Source organism: Rhinolophus ferrumequinum, chromosome 11 (assembly GCF_004115265.2).
Source record: "Rhinolophus ferrumequinum isolate MPI-CBG mRhiFer1 chromosome 11, mRhiFer1_v1.p, whole genome shotgun sequence".
Taxonomy (NCBI): domain Eukaryota; kingdom Metazoa; phylum Chordata; class Mammalia; order Chiroptera; family Rhinolophidae; genus Rhinolophus; species Rhinolophus ferrumequinum.
In genome coordinates this window covers 70,004,932-70,031,572 of record NC_046294.1, presented here as the reverse complement: position 1 = coordinate 70,031,572, position 26,641 = coordinate 70,004,932, and the positions used below count along the sequence as shown (strand labels likewise).

General features: G+C 35.2%; 1 protein-coding gene across 1 annotated transcript in view; it reads right to left on the bottom strand.

The window, feature by feature from the left end:
• The window catches only part of CNTN5 (contactin 5), a 1,273,287-nt gene that overhangs the window by 364,174 nt on the left and 882,472 nt on the right, over positions 1 to 26,641 (bottom strand). Inside the window, 1 exon segment of the mRNA XM_033121922.1 lies at positions 1,841 to 2,044. Within this exon segment, the coding sequence (XP_032977813.1) occupies positions 1,841 to 2,044 (204 nt within the window).

Below are 26,641 nucleotides of genomic sequence, written 5' to 3'. Positions count from 1 at the left end.
ATGTTAACTGTAATTGAAAAACTAATAAAGGGGGAAAACATGAAAGGGAATAAGAGGTTCAAATTTCCAGGAATAAAACAAATAAAACATGGGAATATAGCATACAGCATGAGGAATATAATCAATAATATTGTGGTAGCAAAGTACGGTGTCAGATGGTTGCTGGACTTATCATGGTGATCACTTCTTTAGGTATATAAATGTTGAACGACTACAGTGTATATCTGAAACTGATATAATGTTGTATGATAGCTATATTTTTTAATAAAAATCTTAGGAAAAAGAAATAGTGACCAACAGTGTAATGTTCTGAAGAGACCAGTCAAGGATAAAGAGATGGTCCTAATAAGAGGAGAAATAGTATCTCTACTGAAATACAATGACAGAATAATAGTATGAATGGCGATGTAGATAGATTTAGTAGTAGGAAGATGAATTTAATTCTTACATAGTTTTTGTGAAGGGGTGTTATAAACACAGTCTTATTTAAGGGAAGCAGAGAGGCTTCCAGAAAACCTTTGGTAGAATTACAGATTAATAATACACAGAGATTTAGTAGGATTGAGGGGCAATGTTGAAGCCCAATTTGTTGTTGGTGATCATTATCCATGAATCATCACCCAGTCAAAAAACTATGCAAAAGCTTCCTTTTACTCCAGAGTACCATGTTTCATTAATTATCATATTCTGGTAATTCTACCTCCTTAAAATCCCAGGCATATTTCCTGCCCTTCAATGCTATTATCACTGCTTTCTTTCTGTTCCTCATCACCTCTTGGCTTGTTAGTTTTAATAGACTCTGAATTTGATCTCCAAGTTTCCATTTTTTGTTTCCCATCTATTCTTCCATACCATTTCATAGCTGTGTGACCTTTGACAGGTCCTTTCATCGCTCTAACATTGGCTACCTCATTTCTAAAATAGATACTGCATTTATACTCTCTACCTGATAGGATTATTACTGATATGTACTTATATTTACTATGAAGTCTAAATACATAAAATGAGAATCTAAGTGGTAAGCAAAAATCTTGTAATATAACTTTGGTCATACATCTGGCAGCATATATTCTAAAACTAAACATATAAAAGAATAATGTTGAAACATATTATTTTTTTTAAAAACTTCACAATCAATCAGGATTCTCAAGCTCACTTCTTAATAATGTCTTTATAGATTTTTATCGCATGACAGAACAAGCCACATATCATATATCAACTGTAACATAGCACTTGACTGCTTTAATCTAATGCTTAACTGTAAATGTCTATAATTAGAAATGAGGTATTTAAATTTGAATATACTTTAGATAGATGGCAATATCTATAATGATAGAATCATCATTTCTGCCTGAATTGAACTTAAAAGTTAAAGTTCCAACTGCTCCTATTATTGGAAAAGTAATAATAACAATTATAATTAGACCATGAAGTATTAAAAGCTGAACATTCAATTTGAAGGTAGATAAAATAAAAATGTAGTGAAAAAAGAACCTATAAAATGCTTGCAATTCATGCACATGTGCTATATAGAGGCACTAAAGAGCAAAGGAAAGAACTGTGGAGTCTGTATTACAGTTCATTTTTTTCACATTCTCTCTCCCTCTTTGACATTGGGGGATATTACGGTTAATATTTCCTCAGTCATACATCATTACTTTCCTATGTCAAAACTTTTTCTCTAAGGTATGCATAATCTCAGACTAAAAATATAGAGTTTCTAAATATGGCAAATGCCTTTTTATTTAATTTGTGCTAGGTTAACTGCTTAGAAAATCACTAATACATCTTTATTTTTCACACCTGATGTGGCTATTTCAATCCAAGCCACGCAACTTACCATCATTACGTAGAGTGAGTGGTGTTGGAGGACTGAGTACTCGGGCATTCGTCACTGTGTTTTTCACCAGACAAATATAGCTGCCAACATCTGATGTTTGGACTTTAGAAATGTAAAGGTTGCCTGTCTCTTGGGAGATGAACCGCCGACTGTCTTCCGCCACAAAGGAAGGGAACTCATTAAATACCCAGCTATAGATGATCTCTGAAAATACACAAATTTCAATTGTTGAAAGACAGATTATTTTACTAACAGTTAAAACTCAACCAACAAAGCCTTTACTACATATTAGATATATTGCAAGGCCATGCATATTTGATACAGTTAGCTATATAATTGAGTTATTTTATATTCAAAGGACTGTTGTTTTAATGATTACAGGAAGACCTGAAATATTTCTTAAGGATGCTTAGCATTGATTCATTCATTCAATTCTAATGTGTTTTGAATGTATATTAGATGAAAGGCACTATAATAGCATTGAAATTAAAAAGATGAAACATTTTCCCATTGCCAAAGATCAGTCTAATCGGAGAGATTTATCCAAACCTATGAAACAGTGTGGAATGAAAACAAAAAAGGAGACATATGTATATTTTATTGTAAAGAAGGCATGGGAGAGGGGCACTTAAGCAATCATGTCTACCAGCAAAAACTTCCTGGGTTAAGAGAGACACCTGAGCTGCCTTCATTTATTCATTTGCTAACAAACATTGCTTGATGGTCATGATAAATGAGCTTGTTCTAAGTGGAAAAAAAGGGGGCGGGGGGTTGTCTGTGCTCTCAGGGAGCTTTCATTATAGTGGGAAGAAACCAAAAGTATAAACGAGTGTAAATCAAGTGGTGATAAGAGCTGCAAAGAAAACTAAGTCATGTTAAGAAAGCTAGAGAGTGATAGGGGTGAGAAGATCGTGTGAATTTACATTTGAAAAGCTCTCTCTGACTGCTGAGTAGAGAAGAGACAGTGTGAAGACAAAGCAGGGACCAGGGAGAGGGGAAACTGGAGGAATAATGCCCACTAGACTAGGAAGCTATTTTCAAAATAACCATGAAAGATACACATGATCTTCATTAGCATGGTAGTGACAGTAATAGTGAAGTGGTGAGAAGAGATTGTGGTAACAGAGTTGACAGAAATTGTGGATGGATTGATTATGAAATATGAGAAAAAGAGTTACAGAGAAAGGTTTTGGACCTGAGTAACTGAGCAATTAGAAGAATGTATTTCTCCTTATTGAAATGGAAAGACTACAAAAAGAACAGTTCTTTAGAGATGCGGGTGAATTAAAATCAGGAGTTTAATTTTTTTATTTAACTTTTATTGGGGAATATTGGATATTGGGGAACAGTGTGTTTCTCCAGGGGCCATCAGCTCCAAGTCATTGACCTTCAATCTAGTTGTGGAGGGCGCAGCTCAGTTCCAAGTTCAGTCGCCATTTTCAATCTTTAGTTGCAGGGGGCACAGCCCACCATCCTATGTGGGAATTGAACTGGCAACCTTGTTGTTGAGAGCTCAGGCTCCAACCAATTGAGCCATCCGGCCGCCCCTCCAGAAGCTCAGCGTCAGCTCATTGTCTTCAATCTAGTTGTGGAGGGCGCAGCTCACTGGCCCATGTGGGAATCGAATCAGCAACCCTGTTGTTCAGAGCTCGGGCTCTAACCAACTGAGCCATCCAGCAGCCCCAGGAATTTAATTTTGACAAATTAAATGTATCATACTATCTAGCATTCAATTTGAGAAATTTAGAAGCAGTTGTATGTTTGAACATGGAGGCCAAAGGAGAAATCTGTGTTGATGTCATAAATTTGGAATATTAAAAGATTAGTTGGAGCTAGCCAGGTGAAGAGTATATGGGATACTGAAGGTATTCTAATAAGAGGGACAAATGAGGATGGTCATTCAGACAAGGAGTTGGATGATAGGAATGGACCACTACAGTTTTGTGTTATTGAAGTAAAAAATTCCAAGGAATGGAGCAATCAAAGAAGACGTTAGAGAGATTAGAGATAAATCCAAATCACAAAACACAAATTAATATGGTGTGTATGCTATATTAAATAGCTTGTGCTCTTATCATATATGCAATGTGCCACTACTGGACATTTTTCAGCAAAGGATTGACATCAATGTGTACATTTATAGGTTATTCTGGTGATTCTGCAAAGGTTGGACTTAATTGCAAGGCTATGGGAACAAACAATAGAACAACATTGATCCTAAAGATGAATGCTGAAAAATGTGAATTAGAACAATGTCATAACAATGAGAAGAAGGATGGTGGTCTGTTGCCTTACAGCTGCCAAACTGTTTGTTCCCCCGCTCTCTTCCCAGGATTTCATGAGGGAGTGCCTCAGCAAACTGAGACCCGATGGAGAGATATCAGAAATGCTCCTTTGAGGGGACGTCTCAGCAAACTGAGACTTGATGGAATTATATTGGTCCCTCCCCTTCAATGGATTCCTTGGAGTTGTGTGTGTGTGTGTGTGGGGTGTGTGTGTGTGTGTGTGTGTGTGTGTGTGTATGTGTGTGTGAAGGCAAAGTACAAGCTGGAACACAATGGGAACTTTCGGAAAGACAGCCAGCAGGCTACATAACACACAGATCTTGAGATTAACAATCTTACCTCCTTAGAAGTTAACCAATAAAAACTATGCATTGGCCTGATTCGGGGCTCAGTCCTTGAGGCTTAAGTCCCTTGGCCCCGCTTGCACTCTATTCTTGTCTACTGTCTTTTCTTAGCCCTGCACCGCCCTTCTCGTTTCCCACAGCTCTTGTTGTGCTGGATGCCACAGTGGTCCAAGAAAAACATTGGCGGTAAGACAAACTAAGAGGCAAATAGTCCAGGAATAAACTCATATCTCCCTTGAGTGACTGGGAAGAGGATGGCACAAGAAGTTCAGGATGGAAATACACAAAGTCAAACTAGTTTAAGGAAAAAGATAATTGGTTCACTCTCAGGCCATTTGACTTTGAGGTGTGTGAGACACACCTCAATCCAGATAAGGAGTTCCAGTAGTTGGAAAATATGTGTTTGAAGTCCAGGAAAGGAAATTCGTTGGAAGGTTAAATTTGGAAGTTGATAGTATATTGGTATAACTGAATCCATGTAAGTAGGTGTGATTAACTAGGGAGAGCAGATATGGTGAGAAGATAGTTCTCTGGGAAGAACAAACATCTAAATAAAGTGTTCAAAGGGTGTGAGAGAAGGAATTGTTGGAAAGATTCAAATGGAATAGAGAAAATTCAGTGTCATAGGTGCCAATGGCTTAACCATTTCGAGAAGCTAAATCATGTCAAATAAAAAATCCAAAATAAAGAAAAAATTCATTTAAGATTGGCATTTGGGACATCACTGAATGGCAATTTCGACAGATAAGTGAGTAGAGTTCAAAACCAGATTACAATTGAGTTAACATAAAATGAGAAACTGGAGACATTACTTGTGGGCCAATAGCATTTAAATCCCAATAGGTGTTATAATTACCTATGTTACGGTCGAAAGAGCAGATTCCAAGGTCCGCTTTCCCCAGAATTACTTGTTTAGTCATACTAGTTACAACAGGTCCTTGAATAACATCGTTTCATTATAACATTGATGACATGCATAGGAACTGAATTCTTGTTTATATCAATTAGCCTGTAGTAAAACTGGTTTTGATATACATGGTTTCACTTAAAGTTTGTTCCCAAGAATCTATCCACATTAAATGAGAACTTACTATACTTGAGTTTGTGATGCTAATATACAGTGAGTCTTTGGAAAGCCTGTTTTATGCTATTCTTCTGTCTCTCTCTTTCTCTCTCTCCTTGCCTTTTCCCGCTTCCTTCATTCCTCTCTCCCTTCCTTCCTCTCTTTCTGTCCACCAGTCTATCTATCACGGATGGGTCAAAACAAATTTATTACTTTGGCCCTACCCAGGTTCCAATGGGAAGCCTGACATTTTAGTCAGCCTGTCTGGGTACTTAAACAGAGACTTTGAAATTTAGCCATCCATATTGAATGTCAACGTAACTAATTTCAAAACTTTATATATGGATCAATTAACTTTGAATAGAACCCCCTCTCAATCTATTACTATGATTATTTAATTTTTTATCTTAACTTATTTACAACCAATATAATGTGTCAGGTAAGGGTAAATCATCAGTGTTTATGAATCTGAGTTTAAGAAAGGTGATGCCTTAGGCTAACTTCAGAAAAGTATCAGAAACATTTTTATGGACACCACTTTAGGTAGGTGTAACCTATACAATCAACTTATGAACATAAAAAATTCCATTTCTCCTGTCCAAAAATACTTTTAGAGAGGGTTTAAATTGATCAAGTACTTAACTAACTCTTTGAGATTTGGTTTTCTCATTCAAAAAATAAAAATAATATTACCCACTTTATAAGTTTTTAAATACAAAACTATAACCTGGAACATTGCACATATTAAGTATTTATAAAATATGAAAATAGTATTTCCTTCCCCAAATTATTAGGTTCAGGGCTCCTTCTATGTGTTCCATTTAAATATAAGAAAAACAGTACAGAGGATCTAAAATAACGTTGAACAAATTATAAGTACTTAAATATTATTCAGTTTTCCATAGAAAATTTCAATGATAAAGAGAATGTTGAAATTAAGCAAGATTTAGACAACATTTATTACTCCTATGTCATATATTATAGTTCCAGAGGATGTCTGAGAATTTTGAAATGTTATGTTACATTATCTTATAATTATAAGGCACATTTACAATACCAAAAACTTTCAAACATTTTAACAAATATTTTAAAACTAAAATATTTTACAGCTAGTTGCCCACTTGGCAATCTTTAATCCAGTTGATATTTTATTAAGAATTTATTAATAATATCCATGTGGATTTACTCAAAGAAAGCACATAGAGTGTAATTGAAATACTTCATTCTGTTCTCACACTGCTCATCTAGACTCTAAATTCAAGGACTTCTCACACGTAACCTATGAATTCTTCTAATTGTTATTAGAGTTTTATTCACATCACTCACAGACATTTTGATATTTTTGCAGTTTATTTTAGATTAGATTTTACTGGGTTTATCTGAATTTTTGATTTATGTTACTTGAAATTTTGGGAAAAAGAAAGCAGTAAATAATTAAACTAAACTCTGTCATTCAATGAAATACTACTGGTATTTCTGTTACACTGATAGTGCTTGTTGAGTCAATGTTTTGTAAAATATTTTTAAAACAGGAAAAAAGTATCTGCACAAAATTGGCATTTTCTCAAATTTTACAGGTAAATGAGTATTTAGGGGTTCAAAATGCTTATTTAGTTCTAAAAATAAGTTTTCAGTTTTACATAGCAAAGCATTTCATAATTCCAAGAAGGATAAAAAGTAGGAATGGTACACAATAGAAAAGCTGACAACCTGAATTTGGATTGGGTTTTCTGCCTGCGCCAAAAATTAAAATATTGAACTGGGCTAAATATCTTTTAAGATTGCTGTCTACTTTCTCCTATAAGGTTTTTTATCCTTTATTAGCATTTCATTTAATATCTGTTTCAAACTTTTCTTTACTAGCATACAAAACAAGCATTAATTATACTTTTAGTATTAGAGTGAGGATTATCAAATAATTCAGGAATGTAGTAAAATAAAGTCAGCTCTGGTGTCATAGTGTTTAGTTTCATATAACACTTTGTTCCTTACCAATTGTGCTTGGCTCCTAAAAATAATTTAATACAAGCTGATTTATTAAGTATTACAATTTTAATGTTATTATTCATTTCAGAAGCATATGGAGATTAGTTGGTTAATTGTGATTTTCCCAGTTTTCTAAGGTTCTCTTTGATAGTATGTTTAGTTAAGAAAATTGGAAATGTTTTAGAAGTTTTTTATATGATTCTTCAGTGAGTATTCCCTATTTCAGCAGACAATGACTATTTTTTAAGATATCCTGTGCATCCTAGGTGGTGAGAGTCTTCCTCTAGGATGATTTTGCATTAGTTTCTACCAAGGGCCCCACTTGGGGGATATCTACTTGAGATCAATTTATTTTGTTTTATTGTTTCCAATTACAGTTGACATTCAATATTATATTAATTTCAGGTGTACAGCATAGTGGTTAGACATTTATATAACTTACATAGTGAACCCTTCCCAAAGTCTAGTACCTACCTTTCACCATACATAATTATTGCAATATTATTAACTATACTCCTTATGCTGTACTTCACATACCCATGACTATTTTATAACTATTAATTTGTACTTCTCAATCCCTTTCCCCTTTTCACTCAGGCCCCCATCCCCCTCCCATCTGGCAACCATTAATTTGTTTTCTGTATCTATGAGTCTTTTTCTGTTTTGTGCGTTCACTTATTTTGTTTTTTAGATTTCACATGTAAATGAAATTACATGGTATTTTTCTTTCTGTGTCTGACTTATTTCACTTAGCATAATACCTTCTAGGTCCATCCATTTTGTCACAAATGGTAAGGTTTCCTTCTCTTTTATGGCAGAGTAATATTCCATTGTATACACGTATGACATCTTCTTTACACATGGGATCAATTTTTATGTAAATTTCACTAGTGTGTTTCTGATACTCTGTGGCAATATACGTTTGGCCTACAATCCCATGTGCTGTGTTGGCTTGAAGTTTGGTTTCCCATTGGATTTTTTTTTTTTTTTTTTTTTTTTTGTCTTTCTTTCTGAGTCAGTGAGAGTCATTCTAGTTCACTGAGGGCATAGCCCTTTGTGGGCCTAGCTTGGTGTAGACATCCTAACTTCCCCTCTCAGGCAGACCCAAACACTTGTACTTTATCTAAGAATGAACATTCATTCATAAAGGACCTAGACTTTAAAGTCTATTTCCATGACATATAAACAATCTACCATGCTGCCAAAATCTCCTCAGGATTAACACTATTCCCAGATTTTAGTTAGGATATTAGCCCTAGATTTTAGTTCTTGTTTGTTTCTGACACCTTGGGATTTCCTTTTCTTTCTTGTGTTCTTAGCGGTATATTTAAATTTTCTTTACTTTACTCATCATTTCTAAATTTTGCTAGTCCGAAAATTCCTAGGTTAGCTCTGTGTACTGTCCTAATTGAATGTCCAGGTTTTATGGCTTTATGCATTGCAGACTTTCAACACAATTGCTGTAATTGATTCAGTGTCACAAAACAGACTATCTCCTTTTTTGCTCCCCTGACAAAAAGATGATTACTTAACTGATATATTTCCACATCTACGGGGTATAAAAACAGGAGTACCCATATGGGCAATGATGCTCATTTCTCATAACTGAAGTGCCATTAATGAAAAAAGTGTGCAAAAGGGGAATGAAACAGCATAGTGGACTCTCTGAAGTCCTTGAAAACAATTTCAATGAGTAATTATCTGCGATTCATTTCAACATTTTTTACTATAACTACAAGTTAGAAAATAACCATTCTTCTTTCTAATAATGTGTGTATACCTCAGAAGCTTAGGGTCAAAGGATTTAGAGATAACACAATGGATATAGCATCTGAGCTATTCCCTGACCTAATTTATAATGCAAGTCTCCTAGGGAGCCAATTTTCTTTATCCTTTTCGGCTATAAAAAGGAAGACCAAAAAATCAGAAACTTCTCTATTTTTATGATATGCTCAATTTTATGGTTTATGGTAAACATTTCAGTTAATAGGCTCTATTTGGCCCAATCTTTGATCTTATCCTTGTTTTCTGGTTATTCCTGTAATATAAGATTTAATGTTCTATCCGTCAAATAACTATAATTATAATTTTTTCCTTACTATAAAAATATAAATGTTACTTTGATTTTTTTTAAAAGTTAAATTGTGTACTTATAATTTGGTATATTTTTGCATTAATTTTACTGGATTCTGCTTAGTAGACCATATATCATAAGCATTTCAATATTTACTAATTGCCTTATAATCATATTTAATTTTATAATTCCATCATCTGTTATGACTCCTTTCCCTCATTTTTGATGAATTAATTGATGTGAAGATACTTGAATTGGGGAACTTAGGAAATTTCTGGCAGAAACAATATGGCTGTAAAAATTTGCACTACAATTATTTTGTTTTTAGAACATTTGTAGGTGATGCTACCATTTTGGGTTTTGGAATTAATTATATCATGAAGGAAATTGTAGAGAATTGTCCTATTAATTATCCGTTATTACTGCGGATAAGGGGATACAACCTGAAATTAGTAGGAGATAACTTTTTGTTGCTGATACATTGCTGATTTATACCTTCATGGTGATAAAAGATGTCACTATTAGCCACATAAAGTACTCTTGGCAGGGCGTACTCTTAGATCTACTTTCTTTATCACTGTATCCTCAGTACCCAACAGGATGTGTCATTGCTAAATAAATTTTTGATGAATAAATGAATAGCTAGGATAAAAATATCTATATATGTATTTTTATAAAATTCTCTAAATTTTAAGAACAAGAGTGATTTTTATTTTGCATTTTAAAACTTCATTACAAATTTTCTAAAATCTACTTGGACTTGCTTTGGCCTTGAGAAAATGAGTCAAAGATTATGTTTGAAGTTGTGCTACATACAGATGCTGAGAAATAATGTAGGCAGTTTTAAGAATCTGTAATGTCCTGTCAATGAACAAAAGAGAAAGGGTCATGTTTACAAAGCTACTGTGAAGGATTTTCATGATTTATTCTACTAGGTAAATTGAATAGTGGTTGAAGGGGCATTAAATTTTAAGGGGGTCCAGCTCTCAGGTTAGCAGTCTCCTTGGATGGCCAGTCATTTCACCTCTGCTTGAACATCTTCCACTGGCACTTTGTTGAGAAAACTGATTTGGCAATTCTGATTAGTAAATGGCTTCTGTTAGAATGGGGACTAAGATAAAACAACTGGGAATACTAACAAATAAGTAGTGCGAAATTATTATATGCAAAACACTGTTTAGGGTATTATGAAGATGTAAGGTAGGGCTGAGAAAGGAACTAACTTGAGTTCACTATGAGTCATGTGCTTTAAATATTTTTCCACTTAGTTCCCCCCCGCCCCATAACCCACACACAGATTAGAAGACAGCATTAGGAGTAAATGAGACCATGGAATCACAAAGACCAGAGTTTAAGGGATGGCTGCATGATCTCCCAGCTATGAAGCTTTGGGCAAGCTTTTTAACTTGATTAAAACCTTAGCCTTCTTATCTGTAAAATTCAATTAATGTAGGAAACTGTAGGTTAAATCAGGTATTATACGTAAATTTAGTACAATGGAACTAAATGTAGTTATTATTATATTATAATCATCTTCAACATCAAAGGTCTGTAGCGCAAACAGGTGAATGAACCAGCGAGAAACTGCAGGTCATTACTGTCAGAGGAAAAATTCAAATTTTTCTGATTCACTCTAAGTCTGTAGTTTATCTTTATAATATCCTTCTTCAATTATTACATTCTAATCTTGCTGAATCTCAATTTCAGTATCCAGAAAATGGGACAATAATGTATGTATTTTACGTTTGTGCTGAGGACTACATAAGCCAATTAAATGAAAGTGTTAAGTGAGCAGGAAGGAACTGCTCAGTAAGGATAGTTATTGGGTCAGGAAAAAAGATAATAGTATAATGTAGTATTTGGTACAGTGCAGATTCACCATGAACCTTATACATTTGGATTTAATTTCTGCAAGTGTCAAGTTTCATGTATAAAACAGCCTAAGGCAAAGATCCTGAGAGTAACAATAGAATAAAGTTGTGTAACTGACACTTGTTTAGTGCCTATAGAATCAAGATATTTTAAAGATGTTGTGAAGAATACAAGAGACAACATTTGTCATATGTTTTAGAAATGAAATTACCTTAATCCAAAGGCAGGCTGTATAATAATATTAAATTTTAGTTATCTTGGTTGAATAAAACAAAGTACTAATTCTCCTTTTCTTAAGGTTTTGATACATGTATTTTCATTATGTTTGTTACCTAGAGTCAGAAGCAGCAGAGAGAACTCATATGTCACCACCACAAAATAAAAGTTTATGTGCATATAATTCAAAACACCTTTAGCAAAACAAAACATAATGTGAAGAATATTTATAATAGAAACAGTAATAAACTGGTATTCTCTCATGAACCACAACTCAAACGACTGTGAATAAGTGAATTCCAAGTTCTAGAGTTCAGGTGATTACACCAACTGGGTGACAGTAGCTATTTTTATTTTCTCTTTGGAATGCTTCACACCACAGAGGACTTTTTATCCCAGGAGCGGTATGTCTATATATAAAGGTCATTGCTAACTCTTTTTCAAAATGTAACCTAAATTTCTTGCTTTGCTAAGAGGTTTTAAAATTATTTTTATTGAATTGTAAACTCCATCAGGTCAGGGACCAGCATTTACTCAACAGTGTGACATAGTCAGTGGCACAAGTTCAACTTAGGCTTCGGATTTTGCATTAAAAAGCATTCACTGGAAAACTCCCACAATTCATTGTTAAAGCTCACAGATCCTAGCCCTTAATCAACAACAGAATATCTGTACCTTAGAATTTTGTCAAGGAATATGATCTTGCTGTGCTTATCAAAATTATAAAGAGCTTAGCTTAAAGTAAAGATGCATGGGAAATTACTGGAAGACTATGTAGTCCATCCAATAGACATGACCAAGGTAATCTAAAAGTTTATCCTCATTGTCATGCAGGGACTCAGCTCCCGCTCCCCACACAAGAACACAGGCCAAAAAGGAGCACCGATGGAACCATAGATAGGGGAGTCATACCATTATCTTCTCGCTGGCGCCTGGGTTGGAGACACAGGAAGCAGGATCAATACGACCCACAATCCGCCGGCCGCTTCTCTGTTAATCAACCAACCTTGCTAGCCACAATCTGTGCTTCTCTGCCAACCAACTAATTAACCAACCCCACTTGCTAGCTGCAATCTGCGCTTGCTAGTTTAGCCACCAGAGTTATATTAGTGGCTAATGGCTAACTGTTACAGCTGATGGCCAACTAGGCACAGCTGATGGCCATCTGCTACCCGAGCCAGCACCTTTCCATAAGAGGCCGAGAGCCTGGAAACTGCTCTCTGGGACTCTGTTCCCACACTCATTAAATCAGAATATTAGACAGCTTAATAATAACAACAGTAGTAGTAACAGTGAACATTTATTGTCTTAGGTCAGTTTCCTAGAAACAGAGTCTGAGAAGCGGATTCTTTTAAATATGATTTATTGATAGAGTGTTTCCAGGAGAAGGAATTAAGGGAAACAGAATAGGGTAAGAGAGGGAAAAAAAAAATCTAAGCAAGGTTGTCATCCCCTGTCAGAAATTAGTTTAAGATTAATCCCACGTATGGCTCTGGAACACAAATTTCACTCTAGATTCCATGAGTGAGTCAATAGAAGATAAAGAGAATCAGTCTTTTGTGCTCTCCTTCCCTTGCATCAGCAGGTTATTGGGTGCCGGCTGGGAGAAAGGAGGTGTAATGAGAGCAGAGGGCACAATTTCCTAGATCAGGGAAATTCTCTGGAGAAGGGACAGCTGTTAGATGGGTGCATTGACCAGGTGAGGGAGGTCTGCGCATACATCCAATGGGCTCTAGTAAACCTGGATGGCACTTAGTAGGTTCCAGGCAGTGTGGTCTACGTATATTAATTTATTTAATCCTTACAGGGATAGGTAACCCCATTTTATGGATGAGAAAATTAAGATACAAAGATCAATACCTTGACCAAGAACCCTTACTGAGCATAGATCTTTATTTAGAAAAAGAAAAACCTGATTAATAGTGGTTTAAACTATTTATTAGATTGAGTTATATAGGTTATGGGTCTATTTTTGCCAATTAAATCTTTGATGCTTCATGTAGCAACTAATCAGAGCATTGTCTAAATCCCACTCACCAGACAAAAACTGATTGCTGGAAATTCCTATTAACCATTGAGTTACAATCTAGTTAAACTGTGGTCACAGAGCCACAGAAGTCTTACCTCTGTAAAATGGTAAGGATGTGTCCCATTAGCATAGAAATCTACTGTAAAATAGCACCGTGTGCTTAAAATGCAGATGTTCGCTGGCGTAAAAGCAATATTAATGCACGATTACAAACATGGATACTTACTCCTGATCTCCTCTGACCTCAGGATTTACAGAATTTTTTCAAATATTTAACCAAAATTAGTGCCATACATAAATAACCCAGTATTTTCTGGCATTAACAGGAGTCCACAGGATAGCAATGGAAATAAAATGTTCTTATTTTGGATTAAATGCCTTTTATCAAAAAGATATTTGTCATTTGTATATAATTAAAATAATTAAATTTTAATTTGGCTCTAATTGAAAGCAAAAGAGAATTCATAAGGTAAGTATTCAAAACACTCAACAGTTTCCATTGAAAGTGAATTTTAAAAGATATGTTTACTTTGTTTAATTTCATGCTATGCAAATTTGATGGTATAAATTAAGGATTTATTGCAGGATAGATATTAACAGAAACAAATATGAGTTTAATAAATTATCCCCCACTCAGGTGGGTGAGTCACAGAGGACAAAATCCTCTAAAGTTGTCATTTGCCTGAATTTTGCATGCTAAATGTGGAATTTTGGTTGCATTTGGGTTACATTTATCATATAGGTGCAATAGAGAATCTTCAGGTAAGATCAATTATTATAACGAGATTCTCTGCCGTTCAACTTCATCTTAAACTCAATGTAATTTTTCATAAATGTTCTTTGTGCTTTTACAGCTTAACTAATGCTCATTAATCCTTCATGCAAATCTTTAATGAAGGTAATTTATTTGTCACATTGCCATGCACCATATAGAAATAGTAGGTATTGTCTATTTATCAAAAGGCACTAAAATGGTTTATTTTCTGCTCTGGGGTTTGTCCCTATGGCTCACCTACTTCAGAAAAAAATCTTCGTCATAAAATACACATTAATCTCTTTTGATATGTAATCACTGTAATAAATCTTCAAATTCCTAGTCATATGAATTCACATAGCATGAAACTATTGGCTAGGAATTTTTTAGTTGATTTTTTTGAAAAAGTAGAAAAGTTGGTATGAGTTACACTAATAATATAAATGGTATAAGAACTCTTTAGAATTTACTCTCTTTCAAACTCTACAAGAGATCTTTCTGCACAAATCAAATGGTTTTTGATTTTTATAATTTTTTTTGTATCTTAGCCTCCAAATGTTAATCTCTTGTAATTATATATTATCAAAATATACTTGTGAACCAGACATTATAATAAAGTTCATTATTGAATAATAGGGAGATTTGAGCAATTAAGGAACACATTAAGAAAGAAGGATTATGCCTTTAAAATGAACATATTTACAGTAATTAAGAGTAGTCATTATTTTGAGCCTAATATTCATGTTAAATATGAATATTAGATATTCAGAGATATGTGGAATGCATACACTATGGAAATAAAGGGTCTGAATGGAAAAAAATCTTTTGGCTCTCCCTGAATCAATTATTTTTTCGTATTTCCTTTTTCCTTTTTGTTTGCCCAGATATTTTCTCGACTTCATTTTCCTGAACTGGCTTTTCTTTGGTCAGTTCCTATACTGCCTTAATCTTTAACACTTTCTCTAATACCTGGATATGGAAGGTATTTACTTTTGAAAAACCAAACTTATTCAGTCTTCCTTGTTGAATATCAATTACTTAGATGTGTTCTGTGTTTTCTCCACCTGTGTGGGCTATGTGATATATTTTTTTCCTCCAAGCCTCCCTTCCTAGTTTGTTGGTTAATTAATAATTCTGGTGATTGACTCAGTGATATTTTCCAAAGTTACAAGACTACTAGGAACTATAATAGCTGAACTAAAAAAACACAACACAACACTATAATTTTCTTGGAACCCAGGGAGGTTAAACTATATTATAGTTTTAGAGATAGGAAAACTATATATCTGTAGAGATTCCTGCAAATTTCAAGAACACAAACTGGTTGTTAAGGTGATAAATTTACCCAGAAATCACTGATTTAGGTGTTGACGGTTAAAGGTGAAAATGAGGGATTCTGATTTATAGGAATCACTTAAGAAACAAACTGCACACAAAATCAAGAAATATATGGACACATCATATTAGAGAATGGACAGAGCAGAAAGATAATTTTTTTTAATGATAGTACTTATTCCATATGTTTATTAGAAGGAAATGCTTAAAACACGTGTACTAACACAAATCCTGTCATATTAGAGTGAAGTGAGATGCATATTAACTACCCAGTTTCCTATTTCAGTTGGGACCATTGTGCAAGAACTTAGCCACGTGGGGCTCAGCTCAGGGGGCACGTGTATAGGTGTGAGGTAATGTGGCAAGTGGACAGGATCCTGAACTTTATGCCAGCGCAAAGATACATTTGAATATTTGTCCCATCACCTAGCACTGTGCAGTCAGCCTTCAGCTAATTAGCTGACTTCTTTAGTTCTGTATATTCATCTGTAAAGAATCACAGTAACATCTAGCTCATAGGATTTGGACAGACATTTTAGAAGAAATGTTAACATAATTTCAGAACTATAGTAAGGGTTCCCAAATGATCATTAATATCTAAAATGCCAACGTATTTTTATATGTTAGCATTTATATATATACATATATGTACATAACGTTTGCTATGTACAAACATTTGCAGCATCAATCTAGCAGTCACTCTAAAAGTTCCATAAGGCATTGCCTCATACTTAAAAATACATTTATGCACAAAAGAGGGGTTTGCTTTGCATGTTAGTAGTATACTCATATATTATTCTTGTTCCAATTTGTCATGCAGCAACATATAGATTATGCAGAATTAAAACATCTGCATATTTTATACTATATGCTGCACCATAATATTCCCATCTGACATCAAATTGAAGTTTAGGAGTAGTTTTACTCTATTCATGTCTCTTGCCTACCAGTAGACCTTAAATTACTGTTGTTTGAGACTCTTTTTCATGAAATTTAAAATCTATCATAGTCTATTCTGGTCTTATACTTCAACCCATCTTTTTCATAACCAGCCAATATTATCTCCCAATCTTCACAATCATCACTGCTTCATCTTATGTAGGGTGATTCTCAAATTGATATGTCTCTTATAATGCTATTTCCCTGGGCTAGGTGCATTTCCATCTCCTTTCTGCTCAAACATATGCTTAGACACAAGCCAAGTGCAGGTGCCAATTTCTTGAAGAAGCCTTCAGGACTCACTCAAATTTATAATTAACTCTTTTTCTGAAATTCTGTAGACATATCATTAACTCGTGTCCTGATTTGCTTGAAAGAGTGATGATTTACACCATTTTCCCCAGCAAGATTATTAATAATCCGCTTTTTACTCTAAAAACTATTTCAGTTAGGATATTATGTAAATTATATGGTCTCCCTACTCATCACTCACGCAACATACTCCTCTTGTATCGGTACTATGTTCTCTCATTGTTCTCCATTCTATGTGGTTATATCATCTTCCTTACTAGAGTATATATTCATCTGGAGAAGGAGCTGTGTCATATGCTTATTATAAAATATGGCACCATTTAAAAATAAAATTATTTAATTTTTATTTAGAAACTTTAAAAAGAATGTCATGCTGCCATTAAAGAGAATTGGGGATATCTTGAGTTGTACCAAAGTATTATTGCATATCATTTCTCTAGTTGTCTAACATAGTTTTCAAATCACAATAATGTCCAGTGAGCAGTAATGAATGCAATGTTTTGTAGTTTCATCATTGGTGAGATAAGATATTCTCTTATAGTATTTTTTTTTCACCCCTTGGTAGTAGACTTTCATAAATCCTATAAGGCCCTACATGATTTTTGCCTGGAGCTATCTTTTTAACCTTACCACCATATTTCCTTTCTTTAATCCACCCCAGCCACACTGGCTTTCTTGCTGTTAATTTTCAACTTAGCATTTGTGCTTTATTTTTTTAACTTATCCTGGAAAATCCTTTCCCCAGATACTTCCGTGGCTCATTACTTAACCTCTTTCAGGTCTCTGCTCAAATGACTGCCTTTGGGAGGTCCTCTGTAACCAACTCGCCTAAACCAGCCCTATCAATAATCTCCAACAATCAATCTCTCTCTCTCTCTCTCTTTCTCTCTCTCTCTCTCTCTCTCTCTCTCTCTCTCTCTCTCCACACACACATACACACACACACACACACACACACACACACACACACTTTTTATTCATTGTCTTCTGCAATATAATATGAGTTTTCTTAGGGTAGAACCTTATGTATTTCATTCACCGCCATAGTCCTCAGTATTGTGGAAAGTGGCTGGTACATAATAACTAACTGCTGAATAGAGAGTGAAAGCAATAGTGACAACGTTTCCTGCCATTAGTCATAACATAAATCTCTTGAAAATTAAGATATTGGACATAGCTTTCCCCTTTATAAGGTGATAAATAAATAATTTAAGTGATTTATGAGGAAGTTTTTTCAGAACCCCTGGGAATGTATGTATTCTATTACATATGTAGTATGTTGTGGTAAGGACATGAAACTTGAACAAATACCAATATTCTCAATAGTTTGCTGGGTTTTATTGAGCCAATTAGGATGGCATAAAGTCAATAGAATTTATAGAAGTAACAATATGATTATTAGCCGTTTTCACAAATGTTGGAAGTGGAAGATAAAATTATGAGAATTTTAAATGATGAATTAGGAGAAACTACAAGTATAGTTTTAAGTTCTATTTCTTTGGCTTTGTTTATTTCATTCAGGACTACTGATTCAAAGTTCATGGTGAAGACTTATTAATAAAAAACATGTTGTCTTTTCTTTTCTTTTTCTTATTAGTTCTTTTGCTATCAGACCACCATTTGGGGATTTTGCCTCTGTACAGTTTTTGCATGAATACTTTTAACTTAGTCTGAGCTTTTACTTTAATTACAAAGAAATGTCATCAAAATAAATGCTTTCATCTACCTGGGGAAAGAAGCACATACCTTCCAGTGCTGGATCTTTACTGTAAAATGGCAGCAGCACAGCACTGATTTTATTAACTCTCTAATGAAGTCCTCAGACAGGATTGGCACAATTTTAAAACTCAGCATGATAGCTGTGCTTTACAAGTGGACAAGCACTCTCCTACACCAACATATCCATCAATGATTGCATCAGGGGAAAAAAATGAAATGTGTATGTGGAAGTTGACCAAAGAGATCCTAATAATGTTGACATTGCTGTAATACTATGACTAAATGAATACTTTATGATTAGATAGTGTAGTAGTATCTTTATGAAAACACTAGGGTGCTGGCCTATATGGGGCCATTCCAATTTTAATAACTTTGAAATGCCATACTCTTCTTTGCTCATCTCCTATGGCTTTCTTTCTTTTCCAATTTTACTTTTGTCAAATAGTAGCTCATTAGTTTACTCAGCCTCTTTATTTCTGGTAGTGAGTACTTTCCAGTAATACTACTATTTTGAGGATCTAAAAAGTAAAGGGGGGAGACGTCATCAAAATTGCAGCATGAGGTGAGCCTCTGTAAATCTCCCGTGGAATTTACAACAAATGGAACAACTATAACTCCACAAAGGACTCCGTGCACAGCAGACAGGCAAGACGAAGAGATCCACTACTGAATTCACCTAAAGGTGGGTTAATCGCGCGAGCGGTGGAGGAGGGAAAGGAGAAGTGCGGAGACGGAACCGTGCAGGTGCAGGACGCAGACCTAGCTCAGTGCTCCAAGCTTGCTGCATCCCAGAACTACCGAAGCTGTGGGAGAGGGAAGAATTCGGACTGCTAGGGCTATGTTTATGGCCCACAAGGCTGAGGGGGCAGCATATAACACGGCTGAACCCAACGCTAATGGCAGAGACCTCAGAGAAAAGACTGAGGGAAGAAGGCTGAAAACAGTGGTTTAAGCCCTCACTGCCGAGCAAAGAACGGAGCCTTAGGCACTGAGACTAGCCGCCCCCTCCCTACCCTCCTAGAGCTCGCCCCGCCCCCACCTGCCCAGTGCTAGAAGTGGAACAGTAGCAGTGCTAGATCAAATGAACAGAATATTTGCTGTTCTGAGAACTGTGGACTGCAGACACAGATTTGCAGCCCAGCAAGTTCTGGCAAAGGAGAGGGAGCTTTGGAAGCAGGACCTTCTATGGTGGTGGTCGCCGCCATTGCTCTGGGCCACCTCTCACAACTCACCCTGGCCCCACCTATCTGGGCAGATCCCTGCAGGAGTAAACAGAACTGCTGGAATACACAGGCTCTGAATCTGGTGCAAGAAGAGCTTTGGAACTTCAAAAGCTCTCCGCATACCCACATGGACACTGTGCTCTGTGACCCAGGCAAACTATTAACAGAGTAGAAGCCGGTCTCCCAGGGAATCCCCCCATTGTGTGAGAAGTTGCAACAGTGCAGAGAAAACATAGCACTACAGTGTGAGAGAGAAAAAAAGGCTGCAGTCGGAGAGAAAATAAAACATTCTACCAACAAGTACTGAAAAACAAAAGAAAGACCTCTTCCTATCAACCTGTTGAAGAAGCCATTCCTGTAAATATCTAGGAAGAGAAATAATATGTCAGTAATTGCAATGAAAAACCAAGGCAAAAAGACAGCTCAGAAAGAAAGTGAAAAGTCTCCAGAAAAGGAACTTAAAAAATGGAAATATGTGATTAGATGACAGAGAATTCAAGATTGCAGTTCTGAAAAAACTCAACGAGATGTAAGAAAACACAGAAAGGCAGTTTAATGAACTCAGAAACACAATCAAAGAACAACATGAGCATTTTACGAAAGAGATTGAAATTTTAAAAAAGAACCAAATAGAATTTCTGGAGATTAAGAACTCAATAGAAGAAATTAAGAAGGAAATAGCCAGCTAAGGGGGTAGAGTGGACCAGATGGAGGAAAGAATCAGTGACATGGAAGATAGAAACCTGGAAATGACACAGATGGAAGAAGAAAGAGACTTGAGACTTAGAAGAAATGAAAGAACTCTACAAGAACTTTCTGACTCCATCAGAAAGAGCAATATGAGAATAATAGGCATACCAGAAGGAGAAGAAAGAGAGAAGGGAACAGAGAATATATTCAAACAAATTGTTGATGAAAACTTCTCCAACTTGTGGACAGAACTGGATGCTCGAATCCAAGAAGAAAATAGAACACCTAATTACCTCAATCCCAACAGGCCTTCTCCAAGGCACGTTGTATTGAAGCTGTCTCAAATCAACAACAAAGAAAGAATCCTCAAGGCAGCCAGGGAAAAGAAGATGGTAACCTACAAAGGAAAGCCTGTTAGATCATCATCAGATTTTTCAGGAGAAGCTCTACAAGCCAGGAGGGAGTGGAACCAAATATTCAAACTATTGAAAGTGGGAAATTATGAGCCAAGAATAATATACCCAGCAAAGATACCCTTTACATATGAAGGAGGAATAAAGACCTTTCCAGACATACAGAAGCTGAGGGAATTTTCTAATACATGACCTGCACTACAATAAATACTAAAGGTGGCTATTCGACCACCATCAACAGGGAAAATTTGTGGCAACCAATACATAAAAATGGGGGAGAGTAAGGCCTGAACTGGAGTATGGGAATGGAGAAAGTAAGCGTGCTGAAGAAAATGGAATACTCTAAATATCAAACTTTCTTTTACATAAACTTAAGGGTAACCAATCAAAAAAATCCAGAAGTGAAATATATACTGTAATAAAAGAATAAACAGAAGGAAACATCATAGAATACCACCACACAGAAATAATAGACAACAACAAAAAGGCAAAGAAACAATGGGGACACAGCTTTATCGGAAAACTAAAGATAGAATGACAGGAAATCCTCACATATCAACGATCACCCTAAATGTAAATGTTCTGAACTCACCAATCAAAAGTCACAGAGTAACAGATTGGATCAAAAAACTAAACCCAACCATATGCTGTCTCCAAGACACATATCTCAGCTACAAGGACAAGCATAGATTCAAAGTGAAAGGGTGGAAATTGACACTCCAAGCAAATGGTATCCAGAGAAAATCAGGTGTAGCCATAATGATATCAGATGAAACAGACTTCAGGGTGAAAAAGGTAACAAGAGAAAAAGATGGACATATCATAATGGTAAAGGGGACTATACAGCAAGAAGATATAACAGTCATCAATATTTATGCCCCCAATCAAGGAGCACCAAAATATACCAAGCAATTACTAACAGAACTAAAGGGAGAAATTGACCAAAACACAATTATACTGGGGGACTTAAATACATCACTGACAGCTATGGATTGATCCTCCAAACAGAAAATAAATAATGAAATAACTGCCCTAAATGACACATTAGATGAAATGGACATAATTGAAACATACAGAGCACTTCATTCTAAAACATCAGACTATACATTTTTTTCTAGTGTACATGAAACATTCTTAAGGGTAGACCATATATTGGGACATAAAATCAGCCTCAAGAAATTTAAGAAGATTGAAATCATACCAAGCATATTCTCTGATCACAAGGCTTTGAAATTGGATATCAACTGCAAAAAGAATCCAGGAAAAAACACAGATACATGGAGATTAAACAACATACTTTTAAAGAACGACCAGTTCAAAGAAGACATTAGAGGAGAGATCAAAAAATACATAGAAACAAATGACAATGAAAATACATCCTAACAGAATTTTTAGGATGCAGTGAAAGCAGTTTTAAGAGGGAGATTTATATCATTACAGGCCTATCTCAAGAAACAAGAAAAATCTCAAATAAATAACCTCACGTTACACCTTAAAGAACTAAAAAAAGAAGAACAAATGAAACCCAAGGTCAGCAGAAGAAAGGAAATAACAAAAAAGAGAGCAGAACTAAATGAAATAGAGAACAAAAAGACAATAGAAAAATTAAAGTGACAAAGAGCTGGTTCTTTGAAAAGATTAACAAAATTGACAAACCCTTGGCTAGACTCACTAAGATAAAAAGAGAGAAGACACTAATGTAACAAAATCAGCATTGAAAAAGGGGAAGTTATCACGGATGCCACAGAAATACTAAGGATCATCCAAAAATACTGTGAAGGACTATATGCCACCAAATTCAATAACCTAGAAGAAATGGACAAGTTCTTAGAAACATATAGCCTTCCTACGCTGAACCATGAAGAACTGGAAAATCTAAACAGACCGATCACGAGTAACGAAATTGAATCAGTCATCCAAAACCTTCCCAAAAACAAAAGTCCGGGACCAGATGGCTTCACTAGTGAATTCTACCAATCCTTCAAAGAGGATCTAATACCAATCCTGCTCAAACTCTTCCAAAAATTTGAAGAAGAGACAGTACTCCCCAACTCATTTTATGAGGCCAACATTACCCTGATACCAAAACCTGGTAAGGACAACACAAAAAAAGAAAACTACAGACCAGTATCTCTGATGAATACAGATGCAAAAATCCTAAACAAAATTCTAGCAAACTGAATACAACAATGCATTAAAAAGATTATTCATCACGACCAAGTGGGGTTCATCCCCGGGGCACAAGGATGGTTCAACATCCGCAAATCCATCAATGTGATACATCACATAAACAAAATAAAGGACAAAAATCCTATGGTTCTATCAATTGATGTAGAAAAAGCATTTGACAAGATACAACATACATTTATGATTAAAACACTTAATAAAATAGGTTTAGAAGGAAAATACCTTAATATAATAAAGGCCATATCTGACAAAGCCTCAGCTAATCTCATAATTAATGGTGAAAAACTGAAGCCGTTTGTTCTACATTTAGGAACACGACAGGGTTGTCCCCTATCACCTCTGCTTTTCAACATAGTGTTGGAAGTTCTTGCCAGAGCAATCAGGCAAGAGAAAGAAATAAAAGGCATCCAAATTGGGAATGAAGAAGTTAAACTGTCACTCTTTGCAGATGACGTGATGCTATACACAGAAAACCCTAAAGACTCCACCAAAAAGCTATTAGAAACAATCAACGAATACAGTAAAGTTGCCGGTTACAAAATCAACGTACAAAAGTCCATTGCATTCCTATATACTAACAATGAAATCTCAGAAAAAGAAATACAAAAAAACAATTCCTTTGCAATTGCAGCAAAAAGAATAAAATACCTAGGAATAAACTTAACCAAGGATGCTGAAAACTACAAGACATTTTTCAAAGAAATTGAAGAAGACACAAAGAAATGGAAAGATATTCCGTGCTCGTGGATTGGAAGAATCAACATAGTTAAAAAGGCCATATTACCCAAAGCAATATACAGATTTAATGCAATCCCCATCAAAATCCCAATGGCATTTTTTAAAGAAATAGAACAAAAAATCATCAGATTTGTTTGGAACCACAAAAGACCCTGAATAGCCAAAGCAATCTTAAGAAAAAAGAACAATACTGGAGGTATCACGCTCCCTGACTTTAGCTTGTACTACTGGGCTACAATAATCAAAACAGCATGGTATTGGCAGAAAAAAAGACACATAGACCAATGGAATAGAATTGAGAACCCAGAAATAAAACCACATAAATATGGACAGATAATTTTTGACAAAGAAGCAAAAAACATACAGTGGAGAAAAGACAGCCTCTTCAATAAATGGTGCTGGCAGAATTGGATAACCATGTGCAAAAGAATGAAACTGGATTGCTATCTGTCACCATGTACCAAAATTAATTCAAAATGGATCAAAGACTTAAGCATAAGACCTGACACAATAAATTGCGTAGAAGAAAACATAGGTACTAAACTTATGGACGTTGGGTTCAAAGAGAATTTTATGAATTTGACTCCAAAGGCAATGGAAGTAAAAGCTAAAATAAATGAATAGGACTACATGAAACTTAAAAGTTTCTGCACAGCAAAAGAAACCATCGACAAAATAAAGAGGCAACCAACTGAATGGGAGAAGATTTTTGCAAACATTGCCTCTGATAAAGGGCTAATATCCAAAGTATAAAAGGAACTCATGCAACTCAACAACAAAAAAACAAACAACCCAATTGAAAAATGGACAGAGGACCTGAAGAGACATTTCTCCAAAGAGGACATACAAATGGCAAATAGACATATGAAAAAATGCTCAACATCACTAATTATCAGAGAAATGCAAATAAAAACCACAATGAGATATCACCTCACCCCAGTCAGAATGGCTACCATCAACAAGACAAATAGTAACAAGTGTTGGAGAGGCTGTGGAGAAAAAGCAACCCTCATACACTGTTGGTGGGAATGCAGATTGGTGCAGCCGCTATGGAAGGCAGTGTGGAGGTTCCTCAAAAAATTACGAATAGAATTACCATGTGACCCAGCAATCCCTCTCCTGGGTATCTACCCAAAAAATCTGAAAACATTTATCCATAAAGACACGTGTGCTCCAATGTTCATTGCAGCTTTATTTACGGTGGCCAAGACATGGAAACAACCAAAATGTCCTTCGATAGATGAGTGGATAAAGAAGTTGTGGTATATATACACAATGGAATACTATTCGGCGGTAAGAAAAGATGAAATAGGACCATTTGTGACAACATGGATGTATATTGAGAGAATAATGCTAAGTGAGGTAAGTCAGACAGAAAAAGCAAATAACCATATGATTTCACTGATATATGGTATATAAACCAAAAACAACAAAAGAACAAGACAAACAAATGAGAAACAAAAACTCATAGACACAGACAGTAGTTTAGTGGTTACCAGAGGGTAAGGGGGTTGGAGGGTGGGAGATGAGAGTAAACGGAATCAAATATATGGTGATGGAAGGAGAACTGACTCTCGGTGGTGAACACACAATGGGATTTATAGATGACGTAATACAGAATCATACACCTGAAATCTATGTAATTTTACTAACAATTGTCACCCCAATAAACTTTAAAAAAATAAAAATAAAAAATAAAGGGTACAAATTGTATAAATTTATTGTTGATATAAAATATCTTAATTCAGTAAGCTTCCTAGTGTCTAGATCAAGGTTTCTGAATCTCAGCACTATTGCTGTTTAGGGCCAGATAATTGTGATGAGAGACAGTGGTGTACAGTATAAAATGTTTATTAGCATCCCTGCCTCTGTCTTCTACCCATTAAGTACCAGTAGCATTCTGTCACTCACCCCCCTTCCCACCCCCATGATGAGGATAAAAAATGTCACTAGACATTGCCAAATGTCCCCTGGTTGGGATCATTTCTGTTCAAGAACCACTGATCTATATTAATCTAGAAGTGATATATTCTAGTTAACTACCAATTTGAGTTATTTGGTAATTATTATATTTCTTTCTATTTCATTCTATAAATAGATGATGATAGATAGATAGATAGATAGATAGATAGATAGATAGATAGATAGATGAAAGTTAGCTGCTTTAATTTTAATTTTCCTTTTTTTTTTTTAAGGGCGGAGAGCTATACGATCTTTCACGATTTTAATTCCATAACATACATATATAGAATAGGTACTCAGTATAATTTGCTGAGTCATATTAGAATTAGGACAAAACTGTAAGAACATTGTTTACTTTGAGTTAATGAATCAAAATACATCTTAATATTTTCATAATATTTCAGGCCATTTTTCTCTATTAATTGTCAAAATAATTGAAAAAAATATCAAAGACTGCATTGACTACATATTGACACAGCAACACATCATGGGGACTATGACATTGCCATTTTATTCTGCCTTATATAAAAGTATAGAGGGCTGTGGAAGAAAGTTCAGTTACACGAGGTTTCCACTTTATTGATTCTGCACAAATAATTTACCTTGCAAAGACACAAAATGTAAGTTGCCTGTGAAGTCTGAAACAAAGCACTTAATTTA